At 38.6% G+C, this 22,309-nt stretch overlaps 2 protein-coding genes across 3 annotated transcripts; both read right to left on the bottom strand.

Moving 5' to 3' along the window:
• Nucleotides 1-665: 665 nt before the first annotated feature.
• On the bottom strand, nt 666-14,119 carry LOC144014719 (schwannomin-interacting protein 1). 2 transcript variants are annotated; one of them, XM_077514926.1, is made up of 8 exons: nt 13,857-14,119; nt 13,486-13,753; nt 6,017-6,126; nt 5,409-5,526; nt 3,865-4,071; nt 3,645-3,768; nt 3,411-3,504; nt 666-1,569 (listed from the first exon to the last, which is right to left on the bottom strand). In XM_077514926.1, the coding sequence occupies exons 2-8, from the start codon at nt 13,672-13,674 to the stop codon at nt 1,518-1,520; spliced, it is 894 nt and encodes a 297-aa protein (XP_077371052.1). In that variant the 5' UTR covers nt 13,675-13,753; nt 13,857-14,119; the 3' UTR covers nt 666-1,517. The 2 variants fall into 2 exon arrangements, with proteins under 2 accessions (XP_077371052.1, XP_077371062.1); XM_077514936.1 differs by lacking the exons at nt 13,486-13,753; nt 13,857-14,119 and adding an exon at nt 8,781-8,948.
• Nucleotides 14,120-16,365: 2,246 nt separating this feature from the next.
• Nucleotides 16,366-20,485, bottom strand: LOC144014713 (uncharacterized). Its single transcript, XM_077514914.1, has 5 exons — nt 19,978-20,485; nt 19,186-19,332; nt 17,416-17,534; nt 16,488-17,318; nt 16,366-16,413 (listed from the first exon to the last, which is right to left on the bottom strand). The coding sequence occupies exons 1-4, from the start codon at nt 20,189-20,191 to the stop codon at nt 16,494-16,496; spliced, it is 1,305 nt and encodes a 434-aa protein (XP_077371040.1). The 5' UTR covers nt 20,192-20,485; the 3' UTR covers nt 16,366-16,413; nt 16,488-16,493.
• Between the last annotated feature and the right edge of the window lie 1,824 nt (nt 20,486-22,309).

Below are 22,309 nucleotides of genomic sequence, written 5' to 3'. Positions count from 1 at the left end.
GAAAACACTGCAATCAGAAAAAAAAAAAAAATCCATCTTGTTTCACTTACAAAACAAAAGCTTGGTTAAAGATAAAACAAAACTGTACTCAACTCTAACTAGGGTATCTTATCTTTTCTGTACAGTGTAGGTTTTATGTCATATACTGTAAGTGCAATATTGGATTATTGATTTTGAAATGTGTGGGGTTTTAGGCCTTTTTAATTGATGTGTATTTCACATACTGCAATGTTGTGGAAGAGCCCAACTGGGGATTGGAGTTGAGAATTTGCTTCAGCTATAGCCTCCCGCATCACATCAGCTGCATGTTTTGTTTGACTGCATTGTTCTTCCCTATCAAATAAAGATTTGAATTGAAATGCCACCACAATGACGAATAGTGTTGTGTTTTCAAAACAAACATCTCTAAATTATTACAGCGTTTTCTCACATGTCGCCAGTGATGCATTCCAAGTCAGTTGAATTAATAATTTGAACAAACATGCTAATTTAAGGAAGTAAAATGTGTTTTATTCGCATATTATTTGATCTACTTCACTTTCATATTGCCAATTTCGAACATCTGAGCATTTCTGCTATATTTTATTGGGTCACATGCAATTAATGAAAAACCTCACTAGGTGGTGCTATCAAATCCAGTTGAGTGACAAGAATCAGCCAATCCACACACTTAAAATGTTTATTATCCCACATCTTTACAGTCATTATACAGGACATGTATCCACGTAGCGTACAATAGAAAAACAAAGTTGACTTTATGCTAAAAGGACACACTGACAATAACCAATAAGTTGTATTTATTTGATAGACATCCTTTTTTTTTTTTTCCACATAAACGTTTTCTATCACATAAAATAGATATTATACCTGTATGTTTAGTCTGAGATTTAGTTCAGTTTTTCTTAGTAAATCGAACATCACAAAAAAAACAAACATTTTGAGGCAGTTCATGATGCTTTTTCTACTCCTACAAAACATCTTTCATGTCATCCACGTGTTGAACGCAATGTAAATGTGCAAAGATAAAGCTCAAAAAGTACAATGAAAGTGTGCACTATAGCAGCAGTTGTCGTACATCCAGTTGTGTGTCTTCGGGATTTTTTTTCAGTAGTGCTACAGCCAATGAAGCGATGCTGGAGAACTACATATCTTTTGCGACAGTGAATTCCAGTTTTAACAATGACAGACAAATAAAGAACAAAGTGTGCAAGTGCTCCCTCTATCCCTCTACAAATCTACCTTGCAAAAACCCACAAGTTGGCAAAGTTGGTTTTGTGATGGGATTATATCAAGAAGATTCGCTTAACTCTTTGAAATTCGCCATGCTTTGAATCCAGCAGAGTGAAAAGCCTGTCGACTGGGTCCAGTGGTGCAAATACTTTATGTGCATGTACAAACACGATACGGCCTCTTCTTTTCTCCACAGACGGCACAGATGGAGTTTCCGTGGCAACACGAGTGACAATCCAATGAGTGGGTAAGTACGTCGGATGGCGTGCAGATGGACACACGGGAATCTATTTTGCGTTTGCTTTCTCAGCCTGGTGCCGCTGATGACTGTGAGCATGTCTGGATCAAGACAAAAACAATAAAACAATAAAAATGTGCATTCATCAGTGGTTGGCCGCCTAGAAGCAATTATTACAATTTAGGTTGGAAATGTATAGTATTTTTGAAATCATCGTAAGTTCTCTTCCTTTAATAGCAATTGTCTTTGCTAGATTTATTTTTATTTTTGTCGAATCAGATTTCAGCTTTTATGTCAATCTAATCTGCTCAGGGGCTTTATAATCAGTACTTCTGGTTGATGAAATATAAAACTATACACCTTGGGTTAGAAATTTAATTAGTTTCTTGAAAGCGAAATGTTCGCAAATCAGAGTTAATGTTTCTCAGTGAAATGAATACATTATCCATTAATCCATTCCAACTCCAAAACAAATGTATATTTCTTTTTTATCAGTATGTGGTTAAAATGCATACTGTATAATATATGGATGTAACGATAAGGGCAATATCGTGATATTAAAACTGCCACAATATCGTCGTCGTCATGTTCACAATATTTAAAAGGTTAAAAAAAAAAGGGTCAGGTTGATTTCAATTTGTGCAGTTCTAGCAACCTCTAGTGGCTAGTTTATTAGTGCAATTTCATTTTCATTAGGGATGTTTTGGCCTTCTATGTTTAAAATCTCTGCTAATTGCCAGATAAATGGGAACCTAATTTGCTTGTGAAGCGATCAATGTGTGCTTGCATTAGCAAGTAAGTGCCTCAATATTGTTATTGGAGATTGTAGATTTTTTTTTTTTAGTATGAGCTCGCTTTTTTTCAATATTGTAATTTTTTTTTAAAGTATCACCAACTCCCCCACAATATCGTGATAATTATCGTATTGCAACCTTCATATTGTGATAATATCATATCGTGAAGTTTGGATATCGGTACATCCCTAGTATAATATAGAAATAAATGAAAGCACATGATGGAGAAATAACTTGGTAATTTGTGTTCACTATTGTTTTTATCCATCTCAGGGGGCAGCCATTTTCCCTTGCACTGTCACTTGTTGACTGAAAATGACACCACAGTGCCGAAGGGCTCAGCTTGTGAATGTCACATGATCAAACTCAGGTCAGCTGTGATGGACGTTACCTGAGCCCTTCGGCACTGTCATTTTCAGTCGACAGCAAGTGGCAAAATGGCCGCCCCCTGACATGCCTAAAAACGGCTGGATTTTGCTGCTTTAATCATATTACATATTAACTCATTCACTCCTAGTCATTTTCACAGAAGCAATCCCGTTCGCTCCCGGCCGTTTTACTGGATTTTGACTGATTTTGCAAGGCCCACAGAAAATTGTGCTCAATTGCTATAACAGCATGGAACCTATCAAAAGAAAGATTAAAGTCTCTTCTTTCATCAGGGAAAAAAAAAAGTATGTTTCTATCTGTTTCCGTTTTGCAGCAATTAGCATTAGAAGAGAGCTAAGGTTCATCAGTTTTTGCAAATTATTAAAAATTGTGAGTAATTGAGCTTTTTTTCTAGATGGCCCTGGTTGATCTCCTTTGCTCTGCTGCCACCTGCTGGCCGTTTGTGTAATAACTACCATTTCTGCAACCGTTCTTTGCAGTTGAGAGGCTGCATCAAAGCCTTCCGTTATGCTCTAGCATAAAAACAAAACAAAACAAAACAAAAAACGTATAAATACGTCTTTGGGACACTTAGAACATTAAAAAAAAAACAACATATTTACACGTTATTGGGAGCAAATGAGTTAATCAGGATACAGTATTTAGGCTAGTGGGGGCAAATACAACCCATTGTAAATAAAATTTCCCACCATTGCTTTTTTTTTTTTTCAAATAAATTGGCAGATGAAGTGAGTGGACACTGAACAGATTGAGTTCACCTGGTGAGGTCCTCGATGTCCACCAGCATGGCGTCCTGCTCGACATGCTGCTCGTCCCGAAGCAGCAGCAGCTGCACCAGCTCCTCATTTAGACCTGGAATGTACACTCAGAACTGTGAAGCAGACGCGCTAGCCACTACTGCACCGTGCTGTGCATTGTAAACTCGATCATGGTAATTTTCCGTACCCAAAAGCCCCCCCAAAAAAATGACGATGCGAGTCTGATCGACTTACTCTGGATCTGCGAGTGCAAATCGTTCGTGATGACTTGAAGCTGCCCAAGACTCATATCCCTCATGTCACCTCGCCTCAGATTCCTCTTCATCAAACCTTCGCTGATGTGAGGAAGATGGGGAAGCTGTGTGCATGCACAAAAACAAAACACCAGATTCCTAATGTGTTTTTCTTTTAGTTTGCAAAAAAAGTTTGAGAAGCGCCGCGATTCCTGACTGACCAGATCTGCCACCGGCGAGCGTCTGTGCTGCTGGATCTGCCTCTCCACCTCCACCTGCATACGAGCCATGGGTCTGGCCAGAGCCAGGGCCACCCGGGCCTCCTCCTGGAGCCTCCGCTGCACCCGCCAGAACCCGCCGCAGTCATCCAACGGATCCGAGTCCTCCTCCGCCGTGTCTCGATCGGATAGCGACGAGCTCTGCTTGCTCTGAAGGAGGAGATTCGTTTCACGAGATTAGAAGAGAGATTAGAATCACCAGACGCCAAGCCCCCTTGGGCTGCGGAGCTGCACAGAGGAACAGAGGTAATAATTCGACAAACACACACTTCTCGGTTTGGCTTAAATAGACAGTGAATTGATCGGATTGGCTGTGGCTAAACATGTGGGTAACAGGACTGACATGGAATTATCTGATTGGCTGTTAACCCAGTAAAGAGATAAAAAATTCTTGACATCACATAGCGTTTTTCCAGTTGAAACCAGATGATGGTTACATCAGTTCATAACAGACACTTGACCTCACGGTCATGACCCAAACATAACCCCTTCATGACCCAAATTTAACCCTGGCATGACCCGGTCATGACAGTACAGTTTTTTCTACGGCTCTCGAAGTTATGCAAATAAATAGTTAAAATCTTACTTGTGTCTGCGTTTTGGGATCCAACCTCAGAACATAACATTTCCATTTATATTTATTTTTTTGCATTTAATTTTTGAATATATATTTTTTTTAATATTTGTTTTTATTGTCGCTGTTATTTATTTTTTATTTTATGTTGACATTTTTGGTCCTCCATACTTTCCTGCACTTACAGGCTTCCTTGACGCCTGGATTACACCTTAAAAGTTTTTGAACACAGATTGGAATCTTATAGTTATGTGACTGATTAGTGTCTAACCCCCAAGCCTGAAGCAGTGCAGTGAGCTTAACTCATTTGCTCGCAATAACGTGTAAATACGTTTTTTTTTATGTTTTAAGTGTCCCAAAGACATATTTATACGTTTTATTTTATTTTATTTTTTTTATGCTAGAGCATACAGAAGGCTTTGATGCAGCCTCTTAACTGCAAAGAACGGTTGCAGAAATGGTTGATATTACACAAACGGCCAGCAGGTGGCAGCAGAGCAAAGGAGATCAACCAGGGCCATGTAGAAAAAAAGCTCAATTACTTACAATTTTAAATAGATTTGTGAAAACTGATGAAACTTAGCTCTCTTCCAATGCTAATTGCTGCAAAACCGAAACAGATAGAAACCCTTTTTTTTTTCTTTATGAAAGAAGAGACTTTAATCTTTTTTTTGATACGTTCCATGCTTTTATAGCAATTGAACACAATATTCTGTGAGCCTTGCAAAATGAGTCAAAATCCAGTAAAACAGCCGGGAGCGAACGGGATTGCGAAATGTGAAAATGGCTGGGAGTGAATGAGTTAAAAGGCTCCATTTGAACCACTGGTCAACTCTTAACTTTTGCGGTTAAATAAAGAAAGCCACAAAGTCATCAAATGACGAATCAACAACAGCCTCCTCGCTGTGCATACCACAGGTGACAAGGGTGTGTCCAGGCTGGTTTCCGTCCTGCTGTCCTCGGCATCGCTGTCCTTGTCGCTGCTGCTGTCGTTGACGAAGCACACCTGCAGGTTGACTCCACCGTGGAAGCTGACAGGAAGGATCAAGACGAGACAAAACGGTTTGTGAGAATAACAATAAGGTGCCTTTGAGGCTTCACCATTTAACAAAAAAGTTGAATGTGATATAACGATGGTTTGATTTGAGATATTATGCTGCTCCAGATCCAGAATGAAATCAGATAAAAGCAAGGATTAAAATATGAAAGGCAGCACTGAGACGGACCATAATGAGACCATTGGATTAGAGTAAATTGAATCTTTAGGCCTCCTTGCATGCATTCATACACTATTCATCAGCGGTTTGACTACCGAGTCGAGCTGCCTTTTGTAAGAACTCGAAAGAGCGGCAAACATAATTAAATATCCATGACGGTAGAAGGGAGGGGGGGGGGGGACGTCAGCCAGCGTCGAAAATAGATGGCAAGATCAAACGTGTCAGTCGTCGGTACGGAATATAAAAAAAAGAAAGCCATACTTCACAACACGCTGCGTTCAAAACAAAAAAAAAAAAAACCCACCGAGACGAAAGGTCGTTCTTGCTGCAGCTGGTGAAGATGACTGGCTCGTCGTCATAGAAACTGCCCAGGGCAAGTTTCTGCCGAATCGATTCTCTCTCATTTCGCTGGGCCTGTCAGAAAAACCAGGAAAAAATGCGATTAAAACAAATGTGGGATGATGCTGGACATCCTTCAAGAACATTCCACATACACATATTGTTAGATATTTGTGTGATTTTAATTACATTTTTACCAATTTAATTTCTGTCTTTTAATACGCCAAGCCAATGTTCTTGTTTATGTTCTTGACAGGAAATGGAATTCTGATCCTGCTCAACAGTCACTGTAAAAATTAATCATTAATTAAGATATTAATCACATTGTTCAATTAAACACATTATGTCAGGGGTGTCCAAACTTTTTCCTCTGAGGGCTACATACAGAAAAATAGAAAGCTACAAGGGCCACTGATTTTTTTTTTTTTAATGTTATTTATTAACACATTCATTGCCAGACCAGCAAAAAAATGCACAATTTGACGTCTTTTTCCGTCAACGGCAGTGAATGAGTTAAACATGGTAAAAATCAACGAAGCAATTATACATTTTTGATATAATGTGCAGTTACTTATTGAAAACTGCTAAGAGTTTAATAGTTTAATAGTAATAGATATGCCTCCCTACTGAGCAGCAGCTGATCCCAACTTGAATTCTGAACCACAACAAGAACAATCGCTCGTCAACTGACCACACTTAAGAAGCATTAATCTAATGTGATGTTTTCACAAATTGGACCTTGACACTAAGCAACAAGTGGATGAAACTATTTTTATTTCTGAAACTGAATTATTAGCTGCAAATTTGTGTCTTTGCATAGCTAGAAATGTTTAATCCACCCTCTTTTTAAAAAAAAATATATATATATAACAGCATTGAAAAATTATTTTTAGTATTTGCCGCGGGACGGCAAAAAATGCTCACCTTCAAACCTAATGAGGTGCTATACAAAATAAATGAATTGATGTTATATCAAATAATAGTAATAGATCAGTTTATTCAAACCTTTTCAGATCAAGAGAGATCCAGATTAGAAATGTAGCTCCTCCTCATGACTTGCATGAATATATGTTTTGTACAGTAGGTCGGCCATTTTTTAAATTATTTTTTTGCTTTGATTTATAAGCAAAAATTTCAGACATGAAGAATGAAGATATATGTTGAACAAAACTGAGTTCACTTCAGGACAAGCAGCAAATGCTTTAGAAAAAGGCTTCAAGCCGTTTCATGTCACTCCCAGTTCAATTTTGCTGTCAACGTGAGCATAAAACAAACATAACTGCATGTTGTGCGTTTCAAATAACCACATAGCTTTGTGTGAATCAAGTCCTTCTAGTTTAATGCTAACAAACGATGCAAAATGCTAACGACTAGCACCGCTCCAAAATTATTCAAGTTAAGGTCTAATTTGAACGCTTTAGCCTTTTTTTTCCCCCTTTTTTGTGGTAATCAGGAATGAAAAATCAAGAGAGAAGAGAAAAAAAACCAATGGATTATACACAGCCATCAAAATTCCTGGATTTAAAAAAAAAATTTGGACAAGGCCTGTTGCAGGTCAACTCATCAAGTGAGAAATTCAACAACCAAGTAAACATTTTTGTCATCTGCCTATTCCACTCAAGATATAACCAGTTAGGCTGGGTGAAGATCCAGAGCCACTTTCAAGCAACAGCTGGGGTCCGGATGGGCAAACATTAACTCATGATTTATCACAAATTTTATATCTCTTCTAAATGTACAATAAAATGTACAATACATATTTTTTCAAAGTTTTAATACTCTTGTTAACATAAAAGTAATACAAATATGGCTGCAACTTTAAGTCAATGATAGTCATTTCATAATAATTCATAAAATTGAGGTAAAATTAAAAAGATGTACTGTACTGTAAAAAAACGAGTGTGATATTAATTTGTGTTGGTCATTCTTCTGCCACTAGATGGCATAATTGCATTTGTAAGACATTGGTGACAGCTCAGTGCGTTTTTCATTTCATACTAAACGCTAATCTTTAAGATGAAGTAACTTGTGAAATTTTGCACATTTTTTTAAAATTGTAAAATACAACTTGACTCCAATCTCCATAAATGTATGTATTATTATTATTATTACAAATTTCTACTGCTAAATTTTGACATGGTCGTGTCTGCTGCATTGCTTTCCAAGTAAGGGGTGGTCATTAATCACGCATAAAAAAAATAAATAAATAAAAATTGTGGCGTTAAAGGACCCAAAAAGAACGCACTAATTATTGATATTGTACACATTTTTTTTAGCCACATATAGTAACATTTATCTAAATATCAACACAATACATCAATGGGACACCTACAACACTGTAGCAACCCTTTTTTTTTTTTTTTGCATAATGAGATTCATGTCCCAAGTCTGTTTTTTAATGGCAAACACACATACGCATATTTAGTAGCACAAAATGTGTGATAAGATCTCAATCAGACTCATATATATATATATATATATATATATATATATATATATATATATATATATAAAGTACATTTGATTTTGTAACAAACAATCTTGTAAAGACGTCCTCTATCATGAATGTGATAGGAGAGATACGCAGACGACAAAAAAAATGAACACACCCGCCTCTATTTAGCTGAATCATCCGCAGCAACACGCCAGCGATGGGTGCCAATCACGTAACACCTGACAACGTTTCCACACGACATCACACAGACTCAAACGCACACGAAAGGACACACCTGGTAAACGCGTTTCTCCTGGTGCACCATCCTTCAGCGCATCGTACTGAACACGCAAGCACGCCCTGCCCTTCTACACTGCAGTGGAGCCGGACCCAGGAGACCCTCTCATATACTGCAGGAGGGGGGGAGGGGGCAAGCGTGGGAAGACAAACGCAGGAGAGGAGAGGAGAGACGAGGAGGGGTGGAAGGAGGAGCTCGCTCGCTCCCTCGCCTCCAGATGTGCTATCTGTGCCTCCATCTTCCTCATTTTGCTCCATCTTTGTTGGCGTTTCAAGGCTTAATAATGTGAGTACATTGACCTAGTCCGACGGATGAGACTTCAACCCAGGTCGATAACTAATCAATTTATTGCTGGAGTAATCACGTCTGGTAAATGTCAGCACATTTCATGACAAAAATCTGCATTTGCTATCCGTGTTCACGTTCACAAGCTGTTATGTGCTGGGGGTTGGATCCCAAAGCGCAGGCACAAGTAAGATTTTAACTATTCACATGGAGAGGCGTGGAACAAACTTGACTAGACGAGAAACAAAGAGAGCTGCACAGAGGAACAGTGGTAACAGAAGTAATAATCAAACACAAGCACTTCTCAGACCGCTACTACAGACAGTGAATCGATCTGATTGGTTGTGACGAAGCAAAGGATTAAAGATTGACATCACATAGCTCCTGACATCACATAACATCAAAAACCAGTTGAAACTAGATGCTGTTACATCAATTCAAAACTGACATTTGTTACATCAGTACATAACAGTCACTTGACCTCACGGGTTGACCTCACGGTCATGAACCCAAATTTATCAGGTTATGAACTCAAACTTAACCCTGGCGTGACACAGACATGACAAAAGCGAGTATCGAATGAACTCAAATCGGTTACTTATTGTACTTGTCCTGAAAAACGCTTCATATTCCAATAAATGAAAACCCCAATTTGATCCAAATGGTCAACGGACTTCACTCTTTAAAGCAATACAACACTTATTAATCATTTTCCAGTAATGGATTAGGTATTGTGTACAAAGAATAAAAGTGCAAATATCTCTGGCCTGAATTTTATTTTAAATCGATTAAGTATCGAACGTACCGTGGGGAACGCCATTATCCTGGTCATGTGATCGTGATGACGTACCCCGTGCGTAACCGGAAGCAGTCTTTGTTCATTTCAATGGGAATTTCCTGACGTAACGGGCAAGAAAAAGACGTCTTCGATCCCAAATACTGCGCCAATTCTGTTCAGAGTAAAGTCGTTCGGTTTCATGTCATTCCGTGTGTGTGTGTTGGGGGGCAGTGTGGCCGCTCCTAATGTGGGCTAAAGCGTGCTTGGCACACAACGTGTAGCTTAGCCTAGCAGAGTACAAGTCACCCGGGTGTTTACCGTGTACTTCAATTACAGTGACTGGATCTGCCAGTTTTATCCGGCTTTCGGTTGCAAACAAAGTTGCGCACCGATTCATAATTACGAACTATATTTTAGGGAAATGTCATTTGTTTTTTTTTTTGTTTTTGTTTTTGACAGTTCTTTACATATATAAGCTTTTAGAGTTAATTTTAAATTATTTATTTCGGTATTACTGCTTGGGCATACAAAAGAATGAATTCCTTGTGCTTGACAAATAGTTGATGTATATATAAAACTAAAACTAATACAAAAAAACAAATTAAACTAAACTGAAGCATTTTTGAAAATTAAAAAAATATATATATATAAATCCACTCTAGAAACTAAATTGAATAATAAAAAAAGAAAGTCAAAACAAAATAAAACCTAACAACAATGAAAAATCCAAAACTATGATAAGCCCACCTCTCACCCAATTGAGGATAAACCTCTAACCCCATTTCACATCTCTGATCCCCACGAGATGAGAAGAGACTACGGCGTGCGCGCACACAAATAACCACAGCAACACACACCATCAGTTACCGTTCATAGTGCTGTGTCATAATAGCAAGGCATTCTGGGTAAACAACATTTTGTTTTGAGTCATCTATCCCGCTTCATTACGTCAGATAACTATAAATATCCCAGGCGTTTCTCGGACAAGCAAAGACTGAGCCACAATGTGCTTAAAGACTAAAATACAGTCGTATACACAGTGAAAACATACAAAGTAGAACACTTACACTACTACATTTCATACATAATAGCACTCGTCACTTTGTGGTACTTGCAGTAATTCATCAGGCACAAGCCACTTTTGAATTCAAATGCTACAGTATATACTGTATCTCATCCATACAACAGTGATTTTTTTAAATATATTAATACTGTCAACCTAATTAACTTCAGTCCACTGACATCGCCACTTTAGAGTGCCTCGTTGTCAGCCACGAGTGCATGCACGTCACGCAGAGAAAGGCAGAAGAGCGACGAGGTTGAAAATAAAAGTCCGATTTGACGGTGAGCATGTGGACTGAGGTTTCAGACTGGCGTAGGCCACTTTAGAGTGCCTCATTGTCTGCACTAACTGCCTGCATGTTATAGAGAGATGGCGTTGTCACAGCATGGAAAAGCCCCGTGAGGGCCCAATGAGATATATGACAACCACTGGAGTCTTTAGACACATATTTTTTGCAGTAGCATCCATTTTTGCAGGTCACTGTAGTGCTATTTGATTGACAGCCGAAGAGGGCGTGGTTACAAACACATTCTGTGGTTATCAAATTTACAAGACATTTATTTTCTAATGTAAGTTAGCTATTGAATCCTGAATTTTTTCGCAGTGGTATTTGTTCTGACTGGCTAATGTGCTCTCATGAAAGCTGACACTTTACAGATTATTTTCCAGCACAGAAAAAAAACGTTTTCCATCTTACAAGGATATATTTTGTACAAATTACTACTAAGTACTTGCAAGAACAGACTATTATTGTACACTGTCAAGACTAATTGATATCAGCTCCGATTAATTAGTTATTAATGTTCAAAAGGGACCATGTTAACGCATTTACAGTACAAAAGTATGTACTGTACGCATGTAATGTTTGCGAATGTAACGATATCCAAACGTCACGATATGATAAATGGCAATATGAACATCACAATATGGTAATTATGATATTGTGGGGAGGTTGGCAATATTAACTCATTCACTGCCAGTCATTATAGAAAATTTTTACATTTCCAATACTCACGTGATATTCCATTCAATAATTATATATAAACCGAATCTACCAAATAACAGAATAGACTCCCTACTTTTTGTCCCGTCCCGTTCTTTTATAATTGACAGCAGAAAAATGTAGGTTTGCCAAAATACAGCCATTTCTCCCATGGACTCTGAAACTGTGTTTATTTCCTATAAAATGGGGCAATGATGTCATCTACCGGTGGTTGGGCATCAGTAAAGTTGTTTCCAAGTTTGATATTTACAGTGGAGCATGCTCAGATTCGCCCCCATTTAGCACCGCTCTAAAAAATACAATTGACAAGTATACTTGTCAAAGGCAGTGAATGAGTTAAAAACAAAAATCACGACACTGTGTAATGGCTCTTGATATTTAAAAAAAAAAAAAAAAAACACTGGTATGACTGATTTATATGATATAATCGCCGCAAGGGCCAAAACATTCCTAATTAAAATTAAACTGTACTAAAACTAACCACCAGAGGGTGCTAGAACTACACAAATGGAATATAACCTTCAGCTTTTTACCAGCTGCGCTGCTTTTACTAGCGTGACATGGCGATGACATTTTAATACGCAAATATCATGACATTGCAGTTAACGTTACATCCCTAGTAACGTTGCTCTGCTAGATGAGTTAGCATCTTTTAATATTCTAAATGAAACTATTGTATAATGCATAATGTTATGCGTAGCAATAGATGTTTCACGTACACACGCATAATCATGATATTGACTCATATTACACATATTGCCAGTGCACAATTAGACTATATTCATAACTTAGGAATGTTTTTTTTATTTTTTATTATTACATTTAAATTTCTTTTCAGCCCTCCTGATTTACTATATAATGCGTGGTTACTAGGGATGTACCCTAACAATAATGGCAGTATCGTGATATCGCGATATTAAAACTGCCACACTGGAAAGAAAAAAAAAAAAAAAAAAAAAAAAAACTGCCACACTGCATCGTCGTCGTCATGTCACGATATTAAAAGCAGCACTTTTTTTTTGAAACTCAGGTTGATTTCCATTTGTGCAGTTATAGCATCCTCTGGTGGCTAGGTTTTTTTTGTGCAGTTTAATTTTAACAAGGCATGTTTTGGCCCGTCCATGTTTAAAATTCACACTAATGGTCAGATGAAGGTGAACGTAATAGGCTTGTGATATGTGGAGGAACTCAAAGTGTGCGTGCATTAGCAAGTAAGTGCCTCAGTATTTAGTTTTATTAGAGATTATAGGTTCTTCATATGCATTGCTGTAATGCACAAAAGCACAATATTGTGTGTAAGTATCAGCTCTCTTTTCTCTTTTTTTTTTTTTTTTAACAATATTGTGACCTTTTTTGTATCACCAACCTCCCCACAACACCGTGATAATTACTGTATCGTGAAATTCATATCGTGATGTTTGGATATCGCTACAGCCCTATTTGTTACTGAATCAGCCCAATTTTGTTTACTTCAAGCACGTCTCGCTATTTGAAAAGAACAATTCAGTGCTTAGATAATGATATTCTGATCAGATCCAAGACTTTATATCCTAACAAAACAAAACCAACTCACCGAGATGCTGGACAATCTGCCCTTGCCGCCGTTGTAACACTCCTGAAGCTCCTCAGCCCAGCTGCGACTGTTCACCATGAAACCTCTGCCAGCCTCTGCGCTGTCCTCCTTCCCAAAGTCCATCCACCACTGGCCCGCTCCGACCCTTCCCATGAACACTTCGCCCATGTCCACATGATAGTCCTCCATGGACAGATTGCGTGGATGCTCTGAGATGTACGGATAATCAGGTAAACCTAAACAACCGCAATATCCGTCTTCAAGTTTCCTAGAGGGAACACAATGATCAACATGATTGAAAACTGATGTGATAGCAAAATGTAATACTAACTGAAATTAAAATGCATCCAGACCACAAATCACAGGCTCACCATCATTTGTAGGCCGTCTGCTTTCCAATGCAACTCCAGCACAGAGGATGAAACAAGAGCTTCCTCTCCCATGCTTTAATGGCATTTCTAATAGAAGCATTTGAGGTTGCAATTAGAGGAGGTTCATGAGGCTCGGTGCCCGCTGAGGAGGAGCAACACGAGCGCACGGCCCCGCGTTGGCAATGCTACATGAACTGGGAGGTCACGTGCGGCCTGGCTCCACTCATGCGCAACACGGCCGGGGCGCCCAGAGGAGATGGCACCATGTGGAAATATATAGGAACGGACAGAATGGGGTGGAGGGTGCATGCGCATTTAGAAGCGAGGCTAGTTTACTGCACATACACAAATACTAAGCAAAACACACTACAGTTTATTCCCTCCATCTTGGTATATTTTTTGGCATTTTGAACTACATCTAAAAAATACAGCTACCGTATTTTTCGGATTATAAGGCGCAGTTTTTTTTCATAGTTTGGCCGGGGGTGCGACTTACACTCTGGTGCGATTTGTGTGTGAAATTAACACATTATACATTTCACACATTATTTTCACACTAAACCGCAAGAGGGCGCTCTAGGCCTGTGTTGATAAGTTCAACATTGCCGGTAGAAGAGGAAGCGGCGCATCGTCTACCTCCCGAGTTGGGGGAGTTGTTTAAAAGTGACACTGAGGATGAAGATTTCATTGGATTTAGTGATTTGGAGTGAAACTGATAGTTTGGTGAACTTGTTAGTAGGGCTGGGCAATAAATCGAATTAATTCGATAGTCATTTAAAAAAAATCAAATCGTTGAAAACTTGCTAAATCGTGAAATCGAATTCCGTCTTCTGGATGATTAAAAGCTGTTATGTTCTGTTATATCCAAATGCTTTTATGTGATGTAATTTTGTGTTAAAACTGATCTAGAATCAGTATACGTTACTGGTGTCTGAACATTTTGCATAGGAATTATTTTTGAATAAATGAAACCTTAAATGTTTGTTGGATTTATTAGGTTAAAATCGATTAAAATCGTAATCGTCCTGAATCACTGCAAAAATAGAGATTTTATTTTTGATCCATATCGCCCAGCCCTACTTGTTAGCATGTTCTGTATGCTAGAGTTATATGAATAACTTGTAGTGATGGGAACATAATTCACCCACGGAACGTTGGGACGGAAGGGAGAGTTCCGGGTGGGAAGGTTTTGTTATGTGGAAAAGGGGAGTTAGCCTGTTAGCTTCTAGCTGAGTGGGGAGTTGCTGTTAAGACCTCAGAAGCCAGCCGGGGTGGGATTTAAAAAAAAAAAAAAGAAAAAAAAAAAAAAAGAAAAAAAAAAAAAAAAGTCCACAGCCTTTTTGACTAGTGGGGGCACAACAAAAATTGTACAGAACATCTGACAAGATCCTTAAAAGGGATACTTTAAGTATTTAGCCATTTTTGGCAGTCAAACAATATTTTGCCTATAATAAACGTAATATATTTCATGTACAATTAGTACCTTTAAAAACATTTTGCAACTTGCCGTCAACTGAAAATGACATCACATGGGCTCAGGTAACCAATCACAGCTCGTGAATGTCACATGACCAAACCTAGAAAACAGGTGAGCTGTGATTGGTTACCTGAGCCCTTGTGATGTCATTTTCAGTCGACAGCAAGTTGCAAAATGTGTTTTTAAAGTTAGTAATTGTACGTGAAAAACAATGAAAGTAATTCTTGACAAAATATTCACTTTTTATTGCTATAATTGGCTAAATAAGTGAATTGTCCCTTTTAAGAGGTGAATTAACACTCAAGTCCTAGGTACCAAGTGCATGACCTGCCACTGGACTACCTTAATTTTCCTCTTTGAGATAACCAGCAGTGATGAAACGATACCAGCAATATCGTGATATTAAAACTGGCACAATATCTTCGTCATGTTCACAATATTAAAAAGCTACACATCTGTTAAAAAAAAAAAAAAAAAGATTAAAAAAAGTCAGGTTGATTTCCATTTGTGCAGTTCTAGCATCCTCTGGTGGCTAGTTTTTTGTTTTTTTGTTTTTTAAGTGCAGTTTAATTTTTATTAGGAATGTTTTGGCCCTTCTATGTTTAAAATACACTGTCAGATGAAGGGGATTGTAAAATGCTTTGAAGAGTCAATATGTTTTAGAAAGTCAATGTGGTCTTGCGTTAGCGATTAAGTGCCTCAATATTAAGTGTTATTAGATATTGAAGGTAGTTTATATGTATTGCTGTTATGCACAAAATTGTGCTCTCTTTAGTACGAGATTTTTTTTGTTTTTACAATATTGTGACCCTTTTTTAAATATCGCCAACCTCCCCACAATATCGTGATAATTATCGTATCGTGATATTTGGATATCGTTACATCCCCTAATAACCAGTGCCCTGATATGATGGCATTGTGAAAAATCAAAACCCATTGATAAGCCTTAACAAAAACTCACTGAAATTAAGTCTTGAGATTTTTTATTTTTTTTCCTGTCAATGACTAGTTTGAAAAACACTTCAGACCAACTTGTACTTAAAACATTTATTGAATGCCTGTACATCTGAACGCCAATTCCTGAAAGAGATAAAAGTGTTACGATACCGCACACAAGACGACCATATAAAAAGTCACAACTAAGTGGCGCTTACCATCTGCTACGATTCCAGATCGTCCCAGTCAAAGGGAATGTCTTCATCCTCTTCTTGGCTAAACCAGGGCTCCTCCTGCCAGTACTGGTACCTCAGGAGCGGCCCAGCTTTGTGTCCAGCAGGGGGTGCGCTTTTCGCAGTCAGATCGCCTTCGTTGTACGAGATTTCTTGCGCAAAGGGGCTTTTGGCGTAAGGAGTGAAGTCGCCATTTTGCGGTTGGGTTCTGGTTCGACACCGTCGTTTGGTTGTTGCAGTCGTGGTAGGAGTAGCAGTTGTCGTGGTGGACATGGTGCGTTTACAAGGTTTTTTACTCGTGGCGGTTGTTGGGTTTGCGGTGGTCATCGGGGTCGGTTTTGCTGTATATGTGTCAGGTTTTTGTATCAGATCCATCAATAGATCTTTACTTTGGAGCGACTGATGACGGGGATGTAGATAGTAATGAGGCAAAGGACAAAGCGCTCCTGGTGGGTGGCAATAGGGGGCGGCGGGGTTCTGCGCGTAGAGCGGATAATGCACCGGGAGATACGGATAGGAGCGAGAAACGGGATCCGGGTTTTGGTACAGGGGATTGTAAGTACGACGCATGTGAGGATACAAGTGGGGATTGTTGAGGATATGCAAGTAGTACAGGTACTTTAAATAGTTGTGATAATGCTGGTATTGTTGGAAAGGAACGTCGCCAGAGGACGTTTTGCCCACGTGGCGCTTGGACCGGTCCACATTGGGGGGAATTTGAGGGAGGGGAAGCCGGGGTGGCGAAGTGGGAAACATGGGACAGACGAGTGTTACTGAAGCCTCGAGGAAGATCATTGGCAGCACATGATAACCGTTCTGAAACAAGATTTAAAAAAATAAATAAAAAAAAAATAAATAAAGGAGCTTAAACATCGTGAAGCCCAATTTGAAGGGTAATAAACAAGACGAATACCTCGTGTATCACATTGCAGCCACCATATGAAGCAACAAAATCGAAGCCAAAAGAATTCTGATGGAGCAAATGGCCACAAGATTCCGGTAGCTGGTTTAAAGGTAGAGAACGTCCAGAGCCTGAAAGGAAAGGGGGGGGGAAAAAAAATAAAAATAAAAAAAAGACATTTGGCCAATAAAATAAATAACAAAAAAATGCCAATAACTACAACGGACTTCATTTGTCATGAAATAATTGTCAGTATAAGCGAATGTTATTTATAATTGTTCATAAAATGACTGACGTTCAGACCACTATTGTGCTAAACTGTTTCTTACAGTGGAAGTCAACTTTATTATTATTAATAATAATAATAATAATAAAACTCACTAGTCTAAACATGACATTTAGATTAATATGAAATTTGTGTAATGGAGGTATGAAGAAAAACCCAGCCATTTTTAATCCATCTCAGGGGGCGGCCATTTTCCCCCACTTGCTGTTGACTGAAGATGACATCACAGTTGCGCAGGCAACGACCAATCAGCTCACCTGTTTTCTGAAGCTGGAATGTGATTGGTTGTTACCGGAGCAACATTGCTGTCATCTTCAGGCAACAGCAAGTGGCAAAATGGCCGCTCCGAGATGGATAAACACTGCTGGATTTTGCCGCTTAATTCATATTTCACTAATGTAATACCAGTATAACATATTTAGACTATTGGTTAGGGGTGTGAATTGCCTATCGATTGGCATCACGATTCGATTCCAATTAATCCCGATACAAATTTAGAAGTTGATTGTTGAGATTTTTTTTACTCAAATTTAGAAAATACGATTCAGTGAACTTGTAAACTAAGATTTGAAAATGTATTTATCTGAAACTTCAGTCTTCTGTGAGCCACTGTATTTAAACAGGTTGTAATTGTTTCATGTTTGAACAGCATTGAAATGAAATATTAAGGCTTAATGTTCCGTTCATATAACATTCTTCCATGTTGGAAGTGTGAATCCCAACCCTAAGTAAGACGCTAGGGTGAATATTTTTCCATCAAAAATGGATGTTTAAAATTGATTAGAGAATTCCGAGCTGTAATATCCCGATATATTGCCGAATCGATTTTTTTTTTTTAACACCCGTACAACGTATTATCCAAAAATGAAATGAAAATATTTTTTTTTTTTTTTTAAATGGGGGTTGACTTCCCTTTTAACTCATTCGCTGCCATTGACGACTATAGACGTTAAAGATAGTTTTAATTGGTTTGGCAGTGAATGAGTTAAAATCAAATTTGTCTGGTTTCAAAACATTCGGTGATGTCAAATTTACATGACTCATATTGCGTTACAGGGTCTTTTTTTTTGGGGGGGGGGATCAGTTTTAGTTACAAAACGTTCCATGCACCCTCCATTTGTCTGAACAGTATTCTGATTAATATAGTGCGTTCCTGGAAAGAGAATAAAAAGACCATCTCATGGGGCGGCCATTTTACCACTTGCTGTCAACTGAAATTACATCTCAGTGCCAAAGGGCTTAGCTTGCAAATAAATGTCACTTGATCAAACACAGAATACAGGTGAGCCGTGATTGGTTGTTACCCGAGCCCTTTAGCACTGATGTCATTTTCTGTTGACAACAAGTGACTGCACAAGTCAAAATGGCTGCCTCGAGAGTGATTTTTCTACTCAACTCAGATTCCACAAACATAATCAGAACACAATTTAGACAAGTGGGAAGCATTTACACATTGTAAAGAAGTGTTATATGTAGCTCAAAATGTCAAAAGCTACCCAGGTCGAGCTCCAAGTTGGCACCTCCACGTCCCGTGACCTTTAATTTCATCTTTGTGGGACCGCATTGCAGTGAGGGATCTGTGAGCCGCCATGCTGCTTCAACTTCCAGATGTTCGCCAGACTGCGACTCCTGCTCCCACATTCCTTCAAGAAAGGAGACTGTGCTTAGTTGAGTGCAACATAAAGCTGATCATGTTAATGATGCATTTTATTTAAATGAATTGTTTTTAACTCATTCACTCCAAAAAACGTATTTATACGTTTTTGTATGCTAGAGTTTTTGTATGAAGGCTTTGATGCAGTTTCTGACCTGAAGCGGGTGGTTAAAGCGATGGTACTTATTACAATAATAAAAAAAAAAAAAAAAAAAAAAAAAAAAAAAAAAAAGCCAGCAGGTGGCAGCAAAGTATAAGAGATCAACCAGGTCCATGTTGCAACAAGCTCTTTTTCCCCAGTATTTTCAACAGGTTTGTGAATAATGATGAAACTTAGCTAATTGTAATGCTAATTGCTACAAAACATAAAAACAGCTAAAAAAATATACGGTACTTTTTTTTTTTTTTCCCTGATGAAAGAAGAGACACTTTTTTTTTTTTTGGTAGGTTCCATGTTTTGATAGCAATAGAACATGAAAATGGCTGGGAGTGAATGAGTTAATAATGTCATTTGATGAATAGTGAAGCTAAGGTAACCAAATGAAAGCCCACCAACTGAGTTTCAGGTCGAACTGGCTCTCTGGTTTTAGCTAATTAGTTTAGCAGGTTAACTGAAGAGAAGGCGTGGGCTTACCTGAAACTTCAGACTCCGACGAGTTCAGCTCTTTCCCATTGAAAAGAATCGTACCCTCCTTTATTCCGAGCGCCTTGTTTGCTAATTGCCACGGGAGAATTTTACCAAGGGTCTTTTGCGGAAAACAGCTGAATCCCGGAACAAGGGAACACAGGAGCAAGAAAACCACTACGGCACGCCGCGAGTCAAGTAGGATTGGAGCGTCCGCCGCCATATTCGAGGACACTCACCCAGTGGTGGAAACACTCGGCTGTGAGACAATGTAACCCACGAGCATCACTTATAGAAGAAGGAAAAAAAAGTTGAGCTTCGGCTGGAGGGCGTCAGCATGGTTAACGCTCGCACCTGTGTTCATTCAGGGCAGAACAGGTGAGCTCATTAAGAGTTGACGATCCCATTGGGTTTTTACACCTGGTGCACACACATTTTTAAAACTGGAACTGTTTGCTTATACTGATTTCATTATGTAGTTTAGCCTACTCTAGATGAGCAACACAGCACACCCAGAGGTAGCAAAAGTACTCACATTCTCTGGCATAACAGAGGATTTTCTCAAAAAGTAGAAACCCCACGTCCGGTGTCGGTACCAGATGGTATCGGGGTCGCCTAATGAACACGTCCCGCTACAGGATTGGCTGAAAATTATCCAGTTGTCAAACATTGGAAAGAATATATAAAGATATAATTTCAATAACAAAATGTAGGGACTGAAATTGTAAAAATGTAAATAAAAGAATATAAACGCAAAATATACTGAATAAAATAGATTAACTACAAGATAAATACACAAAATAATTGTCTCAGATGTGACAAATATTTCCAGTTTTGATTGTTAATGTGTTCTTATCATTAAGACCGTTTTTTTTTGTTATTGTGATGGATTTGTGAACAGTTAAAAAAAAAAAAAAAAGAATCCCAAACCGATGCTTTTTTTTTTTTTTTTTTAAATAATCACTCATTCACACACAAGCTCACTTCATGTAAGCCACATGGGTCTCCCAGGCAGAGGAGCGAACCCACGCCAACCGGCACCAAAGGCAAGTGACGGTTCTCCCAAACCGATGCTAACTTCGTTAGCACTGCTGTACTGACGTCACCGGCAAGCTCGAAGGCGCTTCAAACTTTTTTTTTTCACTCTTAAAGTATCGTGCTTTTATATTTTTAGGGTTATTTACGTTTTTACAATTTTAGTCTTTGAATTGGGTTATTTTGAACGATTGTAAACGGACAATTTGCGGACAAACCTGTAGCGTGACGTCATCTGCAGGCGACCCATATACAATCTTGCAGCCCGATCACATCTGACACCGACCGATTTAAGTATCCCCCTGGCGTATTTGTTTGTTTTTTTAATTACGTGTATGTGAAGTGTTCTCAAGTTCTTTGTATAACTTGTTTATAATTATACAATATAGTTAAAAAAAATAAAAAAATCTTACACCGACCGTCGGGTTTTTGTTTGTTTGGTTTTTTTAAACGCGCATGCGCAACATCATCCTACCTGCTCTACTGCTCCTCCCGATGAAACGCCTATCAAATGTCGGAAGCGTGCGTGCGAGAGCTCATCTGCCCCCTCGCATGCACGGTTCTGTTTACAGTCTCTGCAGCCGGCCTCGCTCATAAAAGTAAAGTATGCGGTGACATCGGTGGAGCTGCACATGGCTGAAACCGAAGCTCACCGGCTATGTAAACAAAAACACTAGAAGTACGCATGCGCAGCAAGTGTGAACGTGTTGGAAACAAGCACGCACGACGTCGTTACGCATGACATACGTTACGTATTTCCCCGGATTGACAAGATGGATGATAGTGTATTTGACTTACTGAAACATTTTGACAGTAAGATTTTGTCTAATTGATATTTAGCTTCATTATTTTTCATACTTTTAAAAACTCATTTTGCTACTTGGTGTTAACTGAAGATGACTTTACACCCGCGCCCTGAAAACAGGCGAGCCCTGACTGGTCGTTATCCAATTCCTCAGCATCTTCCGTCGACAGCAACTGGAAAAATAAGTTTGTAAATGTATTTATGAAAAAAAAAAAATGAAGTTACCTGAATGACCCGGGGTCTGATTATACATATGACTCACATGATGTGCTCCAATTACACTGAATATCAGCATTACATAACCCTATGCCGCTATGCTAATGCATTAGAGTATAAGACATTTTTTAGGTTCAACAAGAATTACATCAGTTTGGAAACTACATGCTGTTCATAAAACATACATTCTTACACTTCAAAATAGGGTGCAAAAGCAATTGGGAATGCCTTAAATTCAATAAATTCATAAGCCTGGCAGCAAACATGAAATTTGCTACAAAAAAA

Source organism: Festucalex cinctus, chromosome 1 (genome assembly GCF_051991245.1).
Source record: "Festucalex cinctus isolate MCC-2025b chromosome 1, RoL_Fcin_1.0, whole genome shotgun sequence".
Lineage (NCBI taxonomy): Eukaryota > Metazoa > Chordata > Actinopteri > Syngnathiformes > Syngnathidae > Festucalex > Festucalex cinctus.
Note: the sequence above shows the minus strand (reverse complement) of the source record. Positions and strands in the feature narration are given on the sequence as shown.